The sequence below is a fragment of the Zea mays genome, chromosome 6, assembly GCF_902167145.1.
Source record: "Zea mays cultivar B73 chromosome 6, Zm-B73-REFERENCE-NAM-5.0, whole genome shotgun sequence".
Taxonomy (NCBI): domain Eukaryota; kingdom Viridiplantae; phylum Streptophyta; class Magnoliopsida; order Poales; family Poaceae; genus Zea; species Zea mays.
In genome coordinates, this window is record NC_050101.1 from 115,963,871 (window position 1) to 115,984,496 (window position 20,626).

Sequence of the window (20,626 nt, forward strand, 5' to 3'; positions counted from 1 at the left end):
AGCTTCCACCCGAATCTCGGGTTTTGATAAAGCCTAGTGGAAAGTGAGTGACATATCTTTGCTTAAATGTTATTGAAAGTTATGTTTTAATTTCTTCATTGTTTTCTGTTTGCAGGACTTGGATCGACGGCTCGTTCACAGGCACAGGACACTACAGGCAGGTGAACATGGTCCTTGGTAATCTTGTTCGTCTGCACTGGCCTGGTCTTGTGACTTTGCCTACTGGCGAGTCTGTCCCCACCACCACTTGGGAGCATTATCGCTATGGTGTCTGTAGAACGTTTGGCAACATACAAGCACTAGTTTGGGATGCATTTTGGGTATGAATTGTTTATACTAATTTAGTTATCCCATATATGGTTGCTTTTATGATAACACTAATTTTTTTTTGCAGAAACGGTACAAGTTGTCGGACGATGGATCATATGATATGAACGCTCGTTACGTGTTTGAGTATAACGCGAACGATGTCGTTGCAGATGCAATGTACTATGCACGAATTCAGGCTATAAAGGCATGGTACAGAGCAAATGCTGATGATCGACCGATGCCAAATACCAAGGCCGAGTGGTCATCAATTTACCTGACGGAGGAGCAATACCTAGAGGTAAACAGGTTGTTACATCTCATATCGCACGAAGCCATGTATTTGCTTGCTTTATTTAAAAAATTTTATGTAGGTGTCGGTGCCGTGGATGACCACCCGATCAGACGGTTATCGGGCCTTGTGCAGATAGTGGGCTTCCCCTGAGTTTCGTGCCATTTCCGAAAGGAATAGGGGAAACCGTGGGACTAAGTCGTTCCACAACTACGACGGTGATGGTCATGTGTGCTTGGCTAAGCGAATGGTAAGTCACAGTATGTTGTAACTTTGAATTACATAGAAATGTGTCATTGTAACTTTTATGTACAAGAAGTCAAATCCGGCCGTACGCCCATGGATGTGGAGGTGTATATGCAAGGGCATAGAGGTTTTGATCCTCACAATCCTGATGTGTTATGCACTCAGACGGTCACCGACCGTCTAGTGAGTTTTTGGTACTCTATTATGTGTTTGATATTGTTTGCAAGGGCATAGGGGTTATGCACTTATATTTGATATTGTTTGCCTTCAGGCTTCGTATGGGCAGGAGATGGTTCAACGCCATGGGCAGGAGTACGATTGGAGGAGCCAGCCAATCGACCCTCAGGCAGCATATGCTAGCACAGGAGGACAATCCCATGGACGGTGGGATTATTTGATTTGGATTTCAAAATTATCATCATATGCTTGCGATTCAACTGAGCCATGAGTTACTATACTAAGTGCATGGTTCACTCTTGTAGGTTGGGTATTTTTGATTCTACGATTGATTCCAGAGAGCTGAGACGTCGTGGACGATAGTCCACATCGTCGTCTTCATAGTCGTCCCGTTCACGATCATCCGCCCAGGAGATAGAGCTTGCAGTGTTGCGTCAATAGGCAGAGTACCATCAATCAGTCTTGAGAGAACAATTGGAGTACCAGAGGCAACAATCTGAGTACCAGAGACAACAAGCTGAGTACCAGAAGCAGAGGGACGAGTATTATGCAAACCTCTAGGCCCAAAATCAAGCTCTTCTCTCAGTAAGTTGAAGTAACATTTTGTACATTATTTTGCAAAACACATGATGTGTATCTTATTTGCTCAACAATGACTTGTATATAATTTATAGCAACTAGCCCAACAAGCGGGCGTCCCGATGCCCACCTATGGGATGCCGCCTCCGGACTTTGCACTGCTGATGCCAATGCTGGCGCCTCCACCTCCGCCTCCGCCACAATTCCCTACGGTATGTACACATATGCGTGTGTGACATGTTCATAGATGTCTTATGTGTTTAAATGAAAAACTGAGTGGTTACAATTTCATGTGCGTGTGTTATAGGGATTTCAGACACCACTCGCTTTAGTTGCAGCACCAGGAGATGGGTCTGGTCAAGACGACGCATCGCATTCTTGGGTGAATAACCTTTTCAACACGCATAGTCCAACAGGAGGAGGTGGCTACTCGAACCATCCAGGCGATGGATATGATTGATGTGTCGTTACGTTTATTTGTGAAACACTTGTTTGCAACACTTGTTTGCAACCGCGATTGCAACACTTGTTTGTGAGACACAATGTTAGTTTGCAATAGCCGTCGGACCTATATGTTGATGTAAAACACTTGTTTGCAACCATTTGGAACTATATGTCGTTATGTTAAATTTGTGAATGTTAATATTTATGTGAGAATATTTGTGATTGTGAATGTGAATACTTATGTGAATGTGTATATTTGTGATTGTGTATATGTGCATGAAATCTGTTTTTGTTTTGTAAATGTCAGATTTTTTAAAAAAACAGAATTCTGTGTAATTTCTGTAATTTATTATGTCCGACGGCCTGGCGTTAGCCGTCGGACATAAGGGCTAGTTATGTCCGACGACTTTATAAACCGTCGGAGATAAAAAAAACCCCCTTATGTCCGACGGCTGGCGCCAGCCGTCGGACATAAGCCTGTGGGCCCCACCGACCGGTAAAACGGTTGGCATTTATTACTTCCGACGGGTGGTGGCGACCGTCGGAGATAGCTTATGTCCGACGGCGGCCGTCGGACGTAATGCTACTTCCGACGCCTTATCTTCGACGGCTTAAAGCCATTTGAGATAGGTTAATGCCGTCGGACATAAACTATCTCCGACGGTTATAAGCTTATGTCCGACGGCTTTGACTGTCAGAAGTTGTTTCGTTTACTGTAGTGCAGGCCTGGAGAGGGGGTCGATCGACGCATAGATAGATAGATAGAGTTCCGGGTGGCGAACGACCTCTTGCGAATATGATGACAAAATTTATATATCGCGTGATTGGTTGGTTGGCCGGCTGCCTCTAGACTCGCAGAGTCCCGTTGACCTTACTCAGCGCGTGTTTAGTTGACTAGAGAGGAGGGTGCGAGCCTGCACCAGCAAATGCAGTATAGGCTTTTTTCGCTTGTATGTCTGCATGCACGGAAACACGCCTGTCCCACGTACCCAGCGGTTCGGGCTAGCTAGAGACCGACGCTCGACGCCCAGTCAACCAATCACGCAGATAGCATGTATGGTTGGAAACACAGCTTTACATCTTTACCGATAGGCATACTGAAGTAAAATATATATCATGTCGTGCTATGATGACAAGCGACCTGTGTGTCCAAAATAGACAGGCGGAGGCACCAGATTGCTCTAGCGCTGGTTTGGTGGGCAGGAAAATGAAGGGTATTCATGAGAGAGTAATCCCATCGCTATATTTTAAAGCGAGAGGATTCCTCTCCATAGACCCCCTCCATTTTCATGTCCACCAAACTAGTCTTTAGGTCGAGCAAACACATATATAATTATAGTTGTAATAGAGTAAAGTGCATTAATGGTTCATGACTTAGCACGATGTGTCATTTAGCTCTCAAACTTAGAAAATTAGAAAAACAGATCATCGAACTTTGTCGGTCCATACAAAACCATCCAAAGTCGGATTTGTAAAACCGATGCCAACGTGGCATACCACGTCGGAGCCACTTGAGGTCCCTAGCTTAGCATGTTGTGTCACTTTAGTCGCCGAACTTCAATATTTGCTTTAGATTTAGACCTAGTGTTTAGTGAGATTTGCATGTCGCCTACTAACCAGTGCTTGCATGCAATATTATTGTACTTAGATGGGCTTTTAGTCTTACAGTATCATACTAACTACATGTATATATGGTGTGTGGTTGCCACTAGTGTACTGGATGTTTGTAGCACTTGAAGGTAAAAACATGCCTTTTGCTACAAAAACATCAACGACCTTATGGCTTTAGAGAAGCGTATACCGAAAAAGGCTAGGTATGTTTCTAGCTTAGATCGTGCCATACAGAATGTGATCACTTCTCTGCCATTTTCTCTTTTGCCATACACAACTCTTTAGAAACATGATCTGATATAAGTGTCCTTTTATTATATTAGAATGTAAAAATAAAACAATGCTATTATCTTCATATATGAAGATTTATATATTTTAAATTATTAAATGTACTAGCATAAGTATCTTTTCTTTGTTTCTTTGCACATTGTAGGACTCATCACAATGGTCGATCGTTGAACCTTTGCCATCTTATGGCCACTTGGGTTGTTCCATGAGTGTTCAACATCTTGCTATTTACATTTTTTGTTCTCCATAGTTTAACGCAATTAGAATTGTATTTCTTTATTTCTACAGTAAAAGTAGGTGCTGGTGGTGAGTGGTGACCAGTGGTGAAGCTAGATCAAATCTGAGAGGGTGCATTTGACCCTGTGGGTGCATAAGATTTTTTTTCTAAGGATGATATATGGTGAAATTTTAACTACACCTTTAGAATTTGTATTTTTTTGGGTGCATTTACATCCGCTAGGAATAACCTAGCTTTGTCCCCAGTGGTGACAAAGCTGGAATTTGAGCTGGTCACCTTGTAGGTAGATGATGATCTTATTCTAATTTTGTGTAACTAGACCAATCTAAAAAGAACTAGTTGACATTTTATTAAGAAGGATGTATATTAATATATATGTTTGTCGATGAATATATGTGTTTGTGGGTGAATATATATTTGACGTGAATGGTGACGTGAATGGATATGAATATATATTAGGGATGAATATAAATAGTTAAACTATAGCACTTGATGTTGGTAACACTTAATTTTCATCAGGTATGATTGGCCCACACAAATTTGGCTTTCTATATGGTAGATGGAAATTAACTAATTTTTATGGGAAACTCACTGACAGAAATTATATAATTTTTATGGGTCTAGTCTGGCTGATGGAAGTAAGCTAATTTTTGTTGAACGTCTACAAAAATTAGTTAAATTTCGTCGTTTTAATCTGTAAGAGCTATATATCGATGAAAATTAGGTATTATTACCGACGAAAATTATATAGTTTTTGTCGACGAAAGTCTACTTTTCGTGGACCTTTTACCGATGAAAATTATAGTTGTGGCTAATAACCTCGTAACCAATGGAACGACACAGTTTTAGGTGCTAGCAAACACCGTAAAAAGCCTCCGTAGAACTGTTGGTCCGAAATGAGTGCATGTGGAAGAAGCTCTGCTCGAGAGGAAAAATGTTCAAGCTGTCAATGGCGTTTGCATTGGAACAACGCCACGAGAGGACACGGCAGAGTTGGCAACCATGGCGTGAAGGCAGCGAAGGCCAAAATTGGATTGCCTCAACATAGGAACCGGAGGCCGGAGCTCCGGCCTGTCCTCCGCCATACATAAAGCTCTCCGTCGTCTCAACCTCTCGGATGCACCAGCTGCAGATTAATCAAAAGAAGCTGCGGCACACGCGTAGGCAGCTAGCGAAAATGGCTTTGAGCAGCAATGCTATGCGGGTGGTCTTCCTCCTCGCGATGATGGCGTGCGCCGCCCATGCGGGGAAGCCAGCCCCAAAGGAGTGTTGGATCTTTTATGAGTTTGGCTCATTTATTGAATAAACTTTATGATGTGTAATGGTGGAGAATACCAATAGTACCACATTGAAAGTCCAAGGATCTTTTGCCTTAACTTATATGGTGGGATTTATTCTACCTAACTTGAGAAGTCAAGAAATGGATAAGGGCGTGCCACACGTGCGCGCGCCGCCGCCGCCGCCGACCGGGCGTGGCAGTTGTCTGTCTCTTCGTCAGCCGAGTGACCATGTCTCTTCGTTAGCCGAGTGACCTTTCTCCTTGAGCTGGCCGACTCATGGGATGACTCAGCGAGAGGTTAAATAGAGGAGCACCCCTGTCACTCGGAACACGGGAGAAAACACTTTTAGAATCACGGTCCAGCCGCCGAGTGAGGGTATTTCCATCTCGTGACTCTGCGCGCACAGAGAAGCGAGAGGGCAGATGCCTCCGAAGCCGGTGCCGTTCGAGACCTTGCACGGGGGATCGGCAATTAGGTTTTTGGGGAGCGTCTACGCGACTGCCCAAAACATCTCCAACATGACGAGAGAAGCTGGCCAAGAATCTGGATCATCAGAGCTCATGGAAGGGTACGATCAGTTTATTTACTTACTGTTTTGTATTCTGGAGATTATACATGTTTCATATATTCATCTATGTTGTTTCATATGTAGGAATGATTTTATCTTATCTGTTCTGTCTTATTATAATACGATAGATCTGTCTGTTTTAATTTTACAGTCATGCTGTTTATGTTTCCATCTGTTTATTTTTAATTGTTCAGTCAGTTTACATGTTTATCTTATTTATATGATTTATATAATTCATATGCTTTATGTTCTCATGATCCATATTGTTATGGATATATTTGATGTCATGATTAATTATCTTTTATATGTATCATCATAATATTAATTTATGGAATTAAAATGATACGGAAAATGCCTATAAGTCTAACAATCCAAAAACCTAATGTTAGGCATTTTTCTATCAGAGGTTTTGCTGCTGTGCTAAAGCCTGATCCTTTTGATGGTAAAAACTTCTTGATATGGAAAGCTAAGATGGAATTGTGGCTAACTGCAATGTCTTGTTTTCATGCCGCTGAGGGCAAGCCTGCCAACTTACCTCCTGAGGATGAGGCTAAGTTTAAGGCTGAAGACAACCTCTTTCGAGGAGCAGTAATTAGCGCACTGGATACAAAATTCCAGAAAAGCTATATCATCCTTCCCACAGGGAAAGAGTTGTGGGATGCACTTGTCGGAAAGTTTGGAGTAACTGACGCTGGTAGCGAGCTGTACCTCATGGAGCAGTTGTATGACTACAAGATGGTTGAGAACCGATCTGTAGTGGAACAGGCTCATGAGTTTCAGGCACTAGCTAAGGAACTCGAACTTTTTCCTTGTCCTTTGCCTGACAAGTTTGTGGCTGGCGGTATAATCGCCAAGTTGCCACCATCTTGGAAGGACTTTGCTACCTCTCTCAAACATAAGAGACAAGAGTTCAATGTGGAAGAGCTCATTGGTACTCTTGATGTTGAGGAAAGGGCTAGAACAAAGGACAGTGGGAAAGCTGTTGAGACCTCTACTGCTAATGTGGTGCAGAAGAGAAACTTCCGCAAGTTTAACAAGAAGAAAAACCAGAACAAACAAGAGAATGCGAATAAACCTGTTCAAACAGCACAATTTAAAAAGAAGAACAACAATAACAAGGGAAAGGGAGGATACTTTGTCTGTGGCAGTGATCAACATTGGGCAAGAGGGTGCCCTGATCGCAAGTTCACTCAAGACAAGAAATCAGCTAATGTTGTAACCACTGAAACTGAAGGTGGAACATCTGGGTATGGTAATTCTTTACCATTTGTTCTTTCAGTTTGTAATTCACCTGAGTGGTGGATGGACAGTGGTGCAAACATTCATGTGTGTGCTGATGCCTCTATGTTCAATTCCTATCAGGTCGGGAGGTCTGGCGCCTTGTTAATGGGAAATGGGTCGTGTGCTCATGTTTTTGGTGTTGGTACGGTCATTCTGAAGTTTACTTCGGGAAAGACGGTGTCATTGAAGAGCGTGCAACATGTGCCCTCTATCAAGAAGAATCTCGTTAGCGCTTCTATGCTATGTCGAGATGGATATAAAGTTGTTCTTGAGTCTAATAAATGTGTTGTGTCGAAACATGGTACTTTTGTTGGTAAAGGATATGACTGCGGAGGCTTGTTCCGCTTATCACTGCATATTGTGTGTAATAAACTAGTGAATTCTGTTCATTTTTCTGATGAGTCAGATTTATGGCATTCACGTTTTTGTCATGCAAGCTTTGGTTGTCTTATGCGGTTAGCAAATATAAATTTAATTCCTAAATTTAACTTGGTCAAAAAGTCTAAGTGCCATGTGTGTGTTGAATCAAAACAACCCCGCAAGCCTCACAAGGCTCCTGAGGCGAGGAGTTTGGCACCTCTAGAACTTGTTCATTCCGATCTGTGCGAGATGAATGGAGTTTTGACCAAAGGTGGTAAAAGATACTTTCTCACTTTTATAGATGACTCCACTAGATTTTGCTATGTGTATCTCTTAAAAACAAAAGATGAAGCGTTCAATTATTTTAAAGCCTATAAAGCTGAAGTTGAGAACCAACTTGAGAGGAAAATAAAACGGTTAAGGTCTGATCGAGGTGGAGAATATTTCTCTAATGTGTTCGATGAGTTCTGCGTGGAACATGGTATTATTCATGAGAGGACACCGCCATTCTCACCACAATCCAATGGGATTGCTGAAAGGGAAAACCGCACTCTAACAGATTTGGTAAATGCCATGTTGAGTACAGCGGGATTATCCAAGGCATGGTGGGGTGAGGCGATTTTGACAGCATGTCATGTCCTGAATAGAGTTCCAACAAAGAACAAAGAGATCACTCCATTTGAGGAATGAGAAAAGAGAAGATTAAATCTCTCATATCTGCGCACTTGGGGTTGCTTGGCTAAAGTGAATGTGCCAATCAACAAAAAGCGTAAACTTGGGCCTAAAACTGTTGACTGTATATTCCTTGGGTACTCTTTTCACAGCACTGGGTATAGGTTCTTAATTATAAAATCTGATGTGCCTGATATGTATGTTGATACTATCATGGAATCAAGAGACGCAACATTTTTTGAGAATGAGTTTCCCATGAAGAATACACCTAGTGATACAAGTCATGAGACTATAATTCCCCATGAGCACGAACTGTCGATTCCTATAGATCATGCTGAGGATTCTCACGTGCACATCCCTAAGGAGGATGACACTATAGTCACTCGAAAGAGCGAGAGACAGAGGGTTGCAAAATCCTTTGGTAATGACTTTATAGTGTACCTTGTGGAAGACACACCAACTACCATTAGTGAGGCATATTCCTCTCCTGATGCTGACTTATGGAAGGAAGCAGTAAGGAGTGAGATGGAATCTATTATGTCTAATGGAACTTGGGAGGTCGTTGACCGTCCTTTTGGTTGTCAACCTATAGGTTGCAAATGGATCTTCAAGAAAAAGCTTAGGCCTGATGGTACAATTGAGAAGTACAAGGCAAGGCTTGTGGCCAAAGGATATACCCAAAAAGAGGGTGAAGATTTCTTTGACACCTACTCACCAGTGGCTCGATTGACTATAATTCGCACATTAATAGCCGTGGCAGCCTCTTATGGTCTTATCATTCATCAGATGGATGTTAAGACAGCTTTCCTAAATGGAGAGTTGGATGAGGAGATCTATATGGATCAGTCAGAAGGGTTCATTGCGGATGGTCAAGAGAACAAGGTGTGCAGGTTGATAAAATCATTGTATGGCCTAAAACAAGCACCTAAGCAATGGCATGAAAAGTTTGATAATACTCTTACAACAGTTGGCTTTGTTGTAAATGAATCTGACACGTGTGTATACTATCGGTATGGTGGGGGTGAGTCTGTTATGCTGTGCCTTTATGTTGATGACATCTTGATCTTTGGATCAAATCTCAATGTGATTGAGGAAGTTAAAAATCTTCTATCGAGCAATTTCGAAATGAAAGATTTGGGAGAAGCTGGTGTCATTCTAAACATCAAGCTTGTTAGAGAAGCTGATGGTGGGGTAACTTTGTTACAATCCCATTATGTGGAAAAGGTATTGAGTCGCTTTGGTTTTAGTGACTGTGATCCTGCTCCAACACCTTATGACCCCAGTGTGCTATTAAGAAAGAATCGGAGAATAGCAAGGGATCAATTGACATACTCCCAGATCATTGGCTCGCTCATGTACCTTGCAAGTGCAACAAGGCCAGACATCTCTTATGCTGTGAGTAAGCTAAGTCGGTTTGTGTCGAAACCAGGAGATGATCACTGGCGTGCTCTTGAGAGAGTGTCGCGGTATTTGAAAGGTACTATGACATACGGTATTCATTATACCGGAAACCCAAAAGTGCTGGAAGGCTATTGTGATGCCAACTGGATTTCTGATGCTGATGAGCTCTATGCCACAAGCGGATATGTGTTTCTGTTTGGAGGTGGCGCTGTTTCCTGGAAGTCTTGCAAGCAGACTATCTTAACGAAGTCTACAATGGAAGCAGAACTCACAACATTAGACACTACTGGGGCTGAGACCGAGTGGCTTCGTGATTTTCTATTGGACTTACCGGTAGTTGAAAAACCGATACCGGCTATTTCCATGAACTGTGACAACCAAACGGTGATTACAAAGGTTAACAGTTCTAGGAATAACATGAAGTCTACAAGGCATGTTAAGAGGAGATTAAAATCTGTCAGAAAGTTGAAAAACTCCGGAGTTATAACTGTGGATTATGTCCACACATCGAATAATCTGGCAGATCAATTCACTAAGGGTCTATCACGCAATATTATAGAAAGTGCATGGAGGGAAATGGGTATGAGACCCATGTGAGATCTACTCTAGTGGTAACCTGCTCTATGAGATCGGAGATCCTGTGAAGTGGAGTGGAGAAACAAGCTAGGAGTAAGTTGTGAGGAAAGATCCCTTCCTTAACTCATTTCTGATGCACATCTTTCCTATCTGTAAGGCATGATGGTTTTTACCTTAATGTATTCCAAGAGTCTTGTAAAGGTGAGATGTTGTCCTACAGAACATCTTTTGAGGAATACACCTATATGAGTCAGACTGCTGGTCACAGTCTATGGGACTTGGGTAATCCCTAAATACTCATGAAAGGCACTGAAGTATGACTTATATGCTTCTAAACAGCGGGAATACCCTTTTGCAGCCTAGTATCGGCAAAAGATTTGAGTGAATCTTATTTCGCACAAAACTGTCAATTCAAGGCATAGTCCATTGTTCAGTTGTGAATGAGTGAAACTCTTATTCTAGATGGATGTTCAACTTAACAGTCTCCATCGAAACACTGGTATATCAAAGGATTGTGATTCTGATACTTCATCATTACAAACCCTAGAGTTTGGTGGGGATTGTTGGATCTTTTATGGGCTTGGCCCATTTATTGAATAAACTCTATGGTGTGTAATGGTGGAGAATACCAATAGTACCACATTGGAAGTCCAAGGGTCTTTTGGCTTGACTTATATAGTGGGATTTATTCTACCTAACTTGAGAAGTCAAGAAATGGACAAGAGCGTGCCACACACGCGCGCGCGCCGCCGCCGCCGCCGCCGGCCGGGCGTGACGTGGCGTGGCGAGGCGAGGCGAGACAGTTGTCTGTCTCTTCGTCAGCCGAGTGACCCTGTCTCTTCGTTAGCCGAGTGACCTTTCTCCTTGAGCTGGCCGACTCATGGGATGACTCGGCGAGAGCTGACCGACTCTTGGCGTGACTCGGCGCCCTTTCTCCTTCAGCTTCCCTCTGCGAGAGGTTAAATAGAGGAGCACCCCTGTCACTCGGAACACGGGAGAAAACACTTTCAGAATCACAGTCTAGCCGCCGAGTGAGGGTATTTCCATCTCGTGACTCTGCGCGCACAGAGAAGCGAGAGGGCAGGTGCCTCCGAAGCCGGTGCCGTTCGAGACCTTGCACGGGGGATCGGCAATTAGGTTTTTGGGGAGCGTCTACGCGACTGCCCAAAACATCTCCAACATGACGAGAGAAGCTGGCCAAGGATCTGGATCATCAGAGCGCATGAGAGGGTACGATCAGTTTATTTACTTACTGTTTTGTGTTTTGGAGATTATACATGTTTCATATATTCATCTATGTTGTTTCATATGTAGGAATGATTTTATCTTATCTGTTCTGTCTTATTATAATATGATAGATCTGTCTGTTTTAATTTTACAGTCATGTTGTTTATGTTTCCATCTGTTTATTTTCAATTGTTCAGTCAGTTTACATGTTTATCGTATTTATATGATTTATATAATTCATATGCTTTATGTTCTCATGATCCATATTGTTATGGATATATTTGATGTCATGATTAATTATTTTTTATATGTCATCATCATAATATTAATCTATGGAATTAAAATGATACGGAAAATGCCTATAAGTCTAACAAGAAGAAGGAGAAGGAGAAGAAGGCGATAAGAAGTCAGGCGATGCCGCCGCGCCGGAGGGCGCCGAGGAGGGCAGCGGGTCTTCCGACATATCCAAGCTGGGAGCCAAGGGCGACGGCAAGACGGACAGCACCAAAGCGCTGAATGATGCGTGGGAGGCGGCGTGCGGCAAGGAAGGGAAGCAGACGCTCATGATCCCCAAGGGCGACTACCTTGCTGGTCCCCTCAACTTCTCCGGGCCGTGCACGTTGACAACCTCGTCATCACCGGCAAGGGCACCCTCGACGGCCAGGGCAAAGAAGTGTGGGACAACAACAAATGTGCCAAAAAATACGACTGCAAGATCCTGCCCAACGTGAGTACTCACTCTAATGGCTGGCCATCGTTGCCTCAGTCTCGATCCACCCGGCACTAAACGTACGGTGCATGCCACATTATTAACTACTGCAGTCGCTGGTGCTGGACTTCGTGAACAACGGCACCGTCTCCGGGATCACCCTGCTGAACGCCAAGTTCTTCCACATGAACGTGTTCCAGTGCAAAGACATGACGATCAAGGACGTGACCATCACCGCGCCGGAGGACAGCCCCAACACCGACGGCATCCACATCGGCGACTCCTCCGAGGTCACAATCTCCGGCACCACCATCGGCACGGGTGACGACTGCATCTCCATCGGCCCCGGCAGCAGCGGGATCAACATCACCGGCGTCACCTGCGGCCCCGGCGTCGGCAGCCTGGGCAGGTACAAGGACGAGAAGGACGTGACGGACGTCAACGTCAAGGACTGCACGCTCAAGAAGACCAGCAACGGCGTCCGGATCAAGGCCTACGAGGACGCCGCCAGCGTGCTCACCGCCTCCAAGCTCCACTACGAGAACATAGCCATGGAGGACGTGGCCAACCCCGTCATCATCGACATGAAGTACTGCCCCAACAAGATCTGCACCGCCAAGGGCGATTCCAAGGTCACCGTCAAGGACGTCACCTTCAAAAACATCACCGGCACCTCGTCCACCCCCTCCGCTGTCAGCCTGCTCTGCTCCGACAAGATCCCCTGCAGCGACATCACCATGGACAAAGTCAAGGTCGAGTACAAGGGAACCAACAACAAGACTATGGCGGTCTGTAACAACGCCAAGGGAAGCGCCACCAGTTGCCTCAAGGAACTGGCATGCCTCTGATCTTTTTCATTTCCATGTCTAGCTTCTTCTGGTGCCAACACAACCATAATCTTCACCATGGTCTCCTATTTGCACAAACACAAGTGTTAGATCGGCGCATCAAATCATCGTTCAATACCTTTTATAGGTCACACTACTGGTATTTGTAATCCTCCGGTATGCGCGGCACCTTCCGTGCTCTAGCCCATTTCCTCCCTTTATGCAGGCATATGGGCTGAATTTTTTTCTTTTTCTTAGGTTTCCAACGGATTTTGTCAGGCTTCCACGCATGCGTGGTCGAGATGTACTTCGATTTTTTTTTAAAAAAATAGTGTCTATGTATTCAGAAGTTATTTAAGTGAATTTTGTTCTCTATATTTTTTTCACCCTTATTTGCACTTTAGAGGTTCATCCTCGTTCGAGTAAGAAATCTGGAACAAAGGACGTGTACATTGAAGATCCAATTAAAGAGAAATATTTTTTAACAAATTCTCTATTCCTATATATAAACTAGGAAGGATATAATGAGTATTTTGGCCAGGTTGCTCCAAGACAATCAGGAATGTTCATGAAATTATTAAGTCTTATTAAAGTAGTGTTAAATATTGCAAATATTTCACTGCCATAAAATGCAGTGCTCCTAAACAACCTTAATCTTCCTATTACTGAATGGAAATCCCAAGGAACCTCCATAGTAATCTAGCATATAATCTGGTATCTTCATGGCCCATAATAGACATTAGATCTATTATATTCCATAAAAAAATTACTTACGTATGTCATCATAAAAATTACGCAACATAATACATTTGTGTCTAAATTAATTGCCCACCTATGCTGTTATGAAAAATTACATAAAAACCCAGTAAACGTTTTAATACGAGTCTAAGTCATCCACATATGTAATTATAAAAGAGAATTTACGCACTCTATATTATTAGACCGTCTCCAGCAGTTCACCCAAAATATGAGTTTGCACTGTAGACTGCACTGTTCGCAGAGTGAAATTTGAATATGGGTATATGGATGGGTAAACTGAAGATATCTTTATAGAGCTATGACGCTACACATAGGGCCTGTTTGGTTCGGCTTTTTTCTGAATAGCTTTTCTGAAAAGCTGACTGTGGGCGAAAGCTGGCTGTGGTGAAAAACTGGTGGTTAGAATTTAGGTGTTTGGTTCGCCAGCTGTGCAGAAAAGTTGTTGGTTAGAATATAGGTGTTTGGATACGCAGATTCTCAGATTGCAGATTCTGTTTGAACAAACGATACACATAAACACCGAACCAACAAAAGGTCATTACATTATAATTAGTAGAGTTCATTACAACATAACTATCGTTACAGTGACATATTAAACTACGACACTGTTGGGGGCCTTCGGCTCCCGAAGGTCCTCAAAAACATAGTTTGACAATATTTTCCAAGTGTAATATGTGAACAGGCACCTTCGGAACAGGCACCTTCGGAGTCAGGTCGCGAATATACAAGAGCATGGTTAAGACGAAGCTTGACTGGAATGAAAAACGATCATGACGAAGGATAAGACGATCACGAAGCTATGTGCAGAAAGGCTTCGGCACAATAACAGAAAAGAGGAACCGACTTAAAGATGAAAAACCAAATTGGACCTCGAAGAATTACTATAGTTATTGATAAATGTAAAGGGCATCAATGTAATTTTACACGGGCTGCGTCCCGTGCCTATAAATAGGTGAACAGTACTCCCGTACTGTTCACGCTGACTGGGCATACGCTTCTTCGCATCACGTTTGTACCTTTACTTTACATCAATCTGAAGGTACATTTGTAATTCGTTTTTATGAATTTAATAATGGAAATATATCGATGATAATGCTGGTATTATTACTCGCACATTATATATAGTTGCTCTGTTTAACCATTTATCAACCTAACGAAGGTCTTTTCTTTCGTAACCTTCGTCCGAGATTCATTATACCCGAAGGGATATACTGTTTCTAAGGACGAAGGAGTTCGACATTTAACACTTTTATGTTGTCTTGTTCTTAATTCATAGCATTTGAGAACAAGCCCCCAACATTGGCGCCCACCTCCGGTGAACTCACTTCCACTTTTTGGGTTTTGAAAACCTTCGGCAAGCGTCACCTTCGTCATGCCGCCGAAAAAAGCTTCAACGACAGGGGCTGCCACTCTGCAGCCGCTGGACCCCAATCAGGATGTCGTCTCTCTTAGGGAGGCCCGAAGCCAGAAGAGGAAGGCCATCAGTCCAACGCCTCCGGAAGACGACTTGGACCAAGAAATACAAAAAATGGAGATGCTCCATCAACAGGTTCAACGGAAGAAGGAGAAGATGGCTCGTCTAGCTGATCTTCAAAAGCAGATAGATGAAGCCTCTGAAGAGCTTCGACACCTCGCTCTAGATGACCAGAATCAAAGGCCCCCGCGCAGAGAGCTTCATCAAGAGGGTTTCTACAACGAGGATGACTGGTATGAAGATTTCCATCATGGAAATTTTGCTTTTGATGACACTTCTCCCCTGTCAACAGAACTGCAGGCTACACCTTGGCCACAGTCTTATAAGCCACCTCAGCTCCCTATGTATGACGGTCATTCAGACCCGAAGCAATTCTTGATGAGCTATGAGGCAACTATATCTTCGTATGGTGGCAACACAACGGTCATGGCAAAGTCCTTCGTCATGGCTGTCAGGAGCGTTGCACAAACCTGGTACTCCTCCCTTAGGCCAGGAACAATCACCTCATGACAAAAGCTGAAGGATATGTTGATAACCAGCTTCCAAGGTTTTCAGACGAAGCCAGTCACTGCTCAAGCTTTATTCCAGTGCACCCAGGATCACGAAGAGTACCTTCAGGCATATGTCCGAAGGTTTCTACGTCTGAGGGCACAGGCACCAACAGTGCCCAATGAAATTGTCATTGAGGCCATGATTAAGGGGCTTCGGCCAGGACCTTCAGCTCAGTACTTTTCCAGGAAACCTCCTCAAACTTTGGAGAAGCTGCTCCAGAAGATGGACGAGTATATTCGAGCTGACAATGATTTTCACCAAAGAAGGGAGGAAGCTCTCAGGTTTTTTGAAATGACCAGGGGCTTCGGAGGAAGGTTTTATCCGAGGCATGTCAGGTCAATTCACAATTCTACTCAAAATGATGACAAAGGGAGTCAGCAGCAAAGGTCACAGTATTCCTCGCAAGCTTCGGGGCAACAGCAAGCTTCGGGGCAACAACAAAGCTCTTTTCGACCACCAGCGCCAAGAGGCAGAGGCGCCAGGGGCTTCGGGGGAAGATTTGGAGATCAACCAAGAAAAATTTACTGCTTATTCTGTGGTGAAGGCAAGGGCCATACCACCAGAATGTGTCATGTTACTATTCAAAAGCAAAAGGATCTAGCAGAGGCTGCAGCACAACAGAGCCAACCGAAGCAGGTTATGCATACTGCTTCGTATCATTCGCCTTACATTCCAGAATATGTAGGCAATCACCCTGCAGCCTCTGTTGCTTCGGCAAGCCAACCCCAAGCTTCCTGGCAACAGCTTCCACCGCCACCACCAATACAATGAGCTCCGCAGCCAGAAGGGAGCCAGCACTCTCACCCCCAGAGGGACTTCAGAGAAGAATCTGAAGCTCGCACAGTCAATAGCACTGTGCCAGAGTCGAAGCACATTTACTGACAAAATATCCTACTCCCACATCAGTTTTTTATGCTTTCACGTTCAGTTTTATTTTCTTCGCAGTAAAGAACAATTATGGGGAGTTTAAGTGTTTTTTTATTGTTTTTCAAATCCTTGTAACAGTTTACCGTATTATCATAATGAAAATATATCTCCTCCAAAGGCTTGAGTTACCGAAGCACAAGAATTTATGGAGGCACGGAGAACCTTCGGATTATCGAAAACTTGTTCTAAGGAATGAGCCGTAACTTTTTTGAAGTAATAAAAAGTCGTTCCTAAGGGAGCGCAGTGTAAGTTTTCTGCTCGAAAGTCGTTCCAAAGGGAATGCAGAGCTTACAGCGAAAAATAAACGCTGATTCCGCTGAAAGTAAAAGGCGAAGAAGCTCCTAAGGGAGGCTTACAGCGATAAATAAACGTTGATTCCGCTGAAAGTAAAAAGCGAAGAAGCTCCTAAGGGAGGCTTACAGCGAAAAGTCAACACTGAGATAAAAAGATTGTGTGCTCTATGGCAGGGATATGTGTATTTTCAGCATAAATGTCATTTTGCATAACATAACGTCATTACATCATTTTGCATAACATAAGCATCATTCATCATTTCGCATGGAGAACAGGAAGGGGACACAGCATTGATCTTCGAAGAATGTTTTGAAAAAGAGAAAATCGTGCCAAGGCACAAGATAAATTGAGAAGAAGTGTAGCTTCATTTGAGAGGCAACATAAGACTTTTTTATGGATTCAAAGAATGTTTTCATGAAGTTTGGAGATTCTTCATCAAAGAAATATGGCAATTCTTGTGACACATAAAAGACTTTCTTTACGAAGCATGAAAAGAAGGGAAGATGTTTTTTTTGCCGAAGGCTCAAAAAGCGGTATGTATGAAAAAATTTCATGCATCGTAAAGAATTGAACCGTAAATAGATTATATATTACATTCAAAGTTACAAAGTTTTACACTTGTCATGTTCTAAGCATTTTTACAATAGCATTTAATCTTCCCTAAGAACTACTTCTGCAGCTTCGTTTAGCAGCTGATTGACAACTTCGTCCATGATGGCTTCGGCCATTTGTCTAATTTCGTCGTCTCCCTTCGGGGGAGGGTCCGCAGATGCCTCAGCGGGTTCTGAGGGAGGAGAGGACACGGCTATATTACTATTACAAACTACGAATAAAGTTCAAAATAAAAAATTACAACAAAATAAAAATCACTAATTAATACCTATTTGCCCTTCGGGCCCTGTGTTTTTTTCAGCAGCTCTCGCTACCTCCCTAGCATCATGGATGCCTTTTTCACTTCTCTGAATGATCTCTTGAGCCATTTTTCGGCCGCCATTGTCCCAAATGTCAGTGAAAAATTTTCCACCAACCTGGCTTGCTTCGGCTGAAGGGTCTTTGATATCTTCAGAGGATAAAGTAGCTTCAGACTGCGCCAAAGATTTCACATGCTCGCACCCTTTCTTCTCTAAAATGGTAACAATTCCCCTGGCGCCCGAAAAAGCACAAATGTCCCCGCGACTATTCAAGATTTTGTCGAAGACATCAGCTTCGCGACTAATCCATTCAATCGGGCCTTCTGGGTTTCCTCTTATGAAATTTTCTTCACTAGAGAACGCGCCAACGCTGGCGAAGCTGGATTTTATTTTCTTAACACATTCTATGGATTTATCGTAGCACCTCTTCTTCGAAGCACGAAGCTCTTTAACATTTACTTCCAAATGATCTGCCCATTGATCGCTTAATTCTCGTTTTGTTTCTTCAAGAATGCGTTCTTCTTTGGCTCGGGCTAGTTGTTTACGAAGATCTTCGATTTCACGCTTATGAGCTTCGGCTTGAGTTTTGGAGTTAGCTTCGTCTTCCTTCATTTTTTCCACTAATGTAAGCAGAATTTTGTCCTTCTCCAAGGCTTCGTTTCTTAGCCTGATAACCTCTATTCGAAGGTTGTTAAGAGCAATGGTGCAGCTCTCATCTTCGGCATTCTTCTGAGCCCTTAAGGCATTGCTGAGTATTAAGCCCTATTCAAAAGAATGAATGAGTTAACATAAGAGCAAAAAACTAATTCAAAATTCATAAACTTCAAAATTCACAATTTTTGTACCTTCAGACTATTGTATGCCAGGCTATCCGCAAGATCGTCCTTCGTCATGGCGCAAAGGCCAGCTTCGAGTTTTGAGAACCCCATGCTTCTAGCCATCTCCCGGCACACGGATAATTCTTTATTGTCTAGGAGACAGTACAGGAAATCATCTTCGTTTGTCCCATTGAACACTACGGCCCCCCCGGATACTTCAGTTCTCGGGCATAGTGATTGGCTTCAAAAATCTCTTCTTCAGATAGTTTCTTCCCCAAGCATGTCGTACAATATAATCATGTATTTTGGAAGATGCTTCGGGGGTGGCAGTGCCAATTTCCTCAGTTAGAATCGGCTCTGTTATTTTTGCTTTTTCAGTTTCTAAACTTGCCTTTGACATTTTTTCGACCTCCAAAGGTTGTATCTTGGTGGATTCCGAAGGCCCAGCTTCAGTTTCAAATTGCTGCTTCGAAGTTTCAGCAACAAAGGCTTCAGTAGACACTTCAACAGTTTTCTTTGGAGTTGTGCTTGAAGATTTAATTGTCTCCAAAACATCCAGCACATTAACCATCCTTTTTCTTTTCGGGGTCGCTGCTGGCCCCTTCTGGCTTTTAGCTGCCTCAACTTTTGATGAAGGACTTAAAACATCTAGTGTTTTTCTTTCTTCAGTTCTCTCTTCTCCTGTTTTTTCTATTGCTGGTGCTTCGGCCATTTCTTCGGATTTTGGCGCTGGAGTTGGTTCTCTGGCTTCGGTGGCCGAAGAGGCCTCGCCAATAAACTCGGGCACTGTGGCCGGCTCAATACAGCTTGGAGGGTGTGTGAACACTTTCACCTTCTTCCTCTTCGGCGCTGGCTCCTCGGGAGCAGCCGAAGCAGTGTCCTTTGCAGGAGAAGTATTTTTTCTCTTTTGACCTCGCATTGGATAATTGTAGTCGGGATAGATAAACGCAATTGCATCAAATACTCGGTTGAGTCTCTTCTTCTTTCGGCCTCCGAAAGCCGCTGATAATGCAGTGTTTTCGGCCTTTGAGTATGCCCCAAGCAATTCATCACTTACATTCTCAATGCTTTTCAGCCAATCATCATCCGGTTCAACAAACTTATCTCCGTACTTGAATGTATATTTCAGCCTGATTAGTCCACCCTCGTCAGTTTCTTTAACGGTCTCCTTCGGCATTTCCCAGTTATCTGCAAGTGGCCACACTCTGAAGGCAATGTGCTCTTGCATTAAATCCCTGGTCCCAATAAAAGAACAGACTACGCCGAAGGCCCTCTGACATTCTTCAGCTGCTTCGTCCATTTCTACCTTTGGTTTCCGGAGTCCGAAGCGCTGCCAGATAGGGCGCATGATGATATCTTTGATATCTTCCCGAACCTTCAAATCGTTCTTCACATAGAACCATTCCTTCATCCATTCCCCGGGCCATCTCTTCCGAAAGGTTGGCACGGGACAGCTTGACCCAGAGCGGGCACCGAAGCTATAGCAACCAAAATTATTATGATATTGCTCCTTACCCAGGGTTTCGTCTCATATACTAGCTCGTGTATATTGCAAAAGCTTTTTGCACTTGGCTCCAGACCCTGGCTCCTCACGGCCCAGACGAAGATTCCCAATCTTATCACTGCCTCAGGGGTAAGTTGATGAAGGTAAATTTGATATATTTTCAGAACTTCTACCACAAACCTGCTTAGAGGGAATCGTAGCCCAGCCTTTAAAAAGCTTCGGAAGATCACGACTTCATTATCTTCGGGGGTCGGCGTAGTTTTTTCTCCGTCATCTGCCCTCACGATGGATATATCTCGGAAATA

General features: G+C 43.4%; 1 protein-coding gene across 1 annotated transcript; it reads left to right on the plus strand.

Moving 5' to 3' along the window:
• The first annotated feature begins 5,358 nt into the window (after positions 1-5,358).
• Positions 5,359-13,103, plus strand: LOC103631311 (exopolygalacturonase). The gene is given in 4 exon segments (XM_020540062.1): positions 5,359-5,470; positions 11,922-12,161; positions 12,164-12,273; positions 12,369-13,103. Coding segments are annotated over 4 exon segments (1,197 nt in total).
• The last annotated feature ends 7,523 nt before the right edge of the window (positions 13,104-20,626 follow it).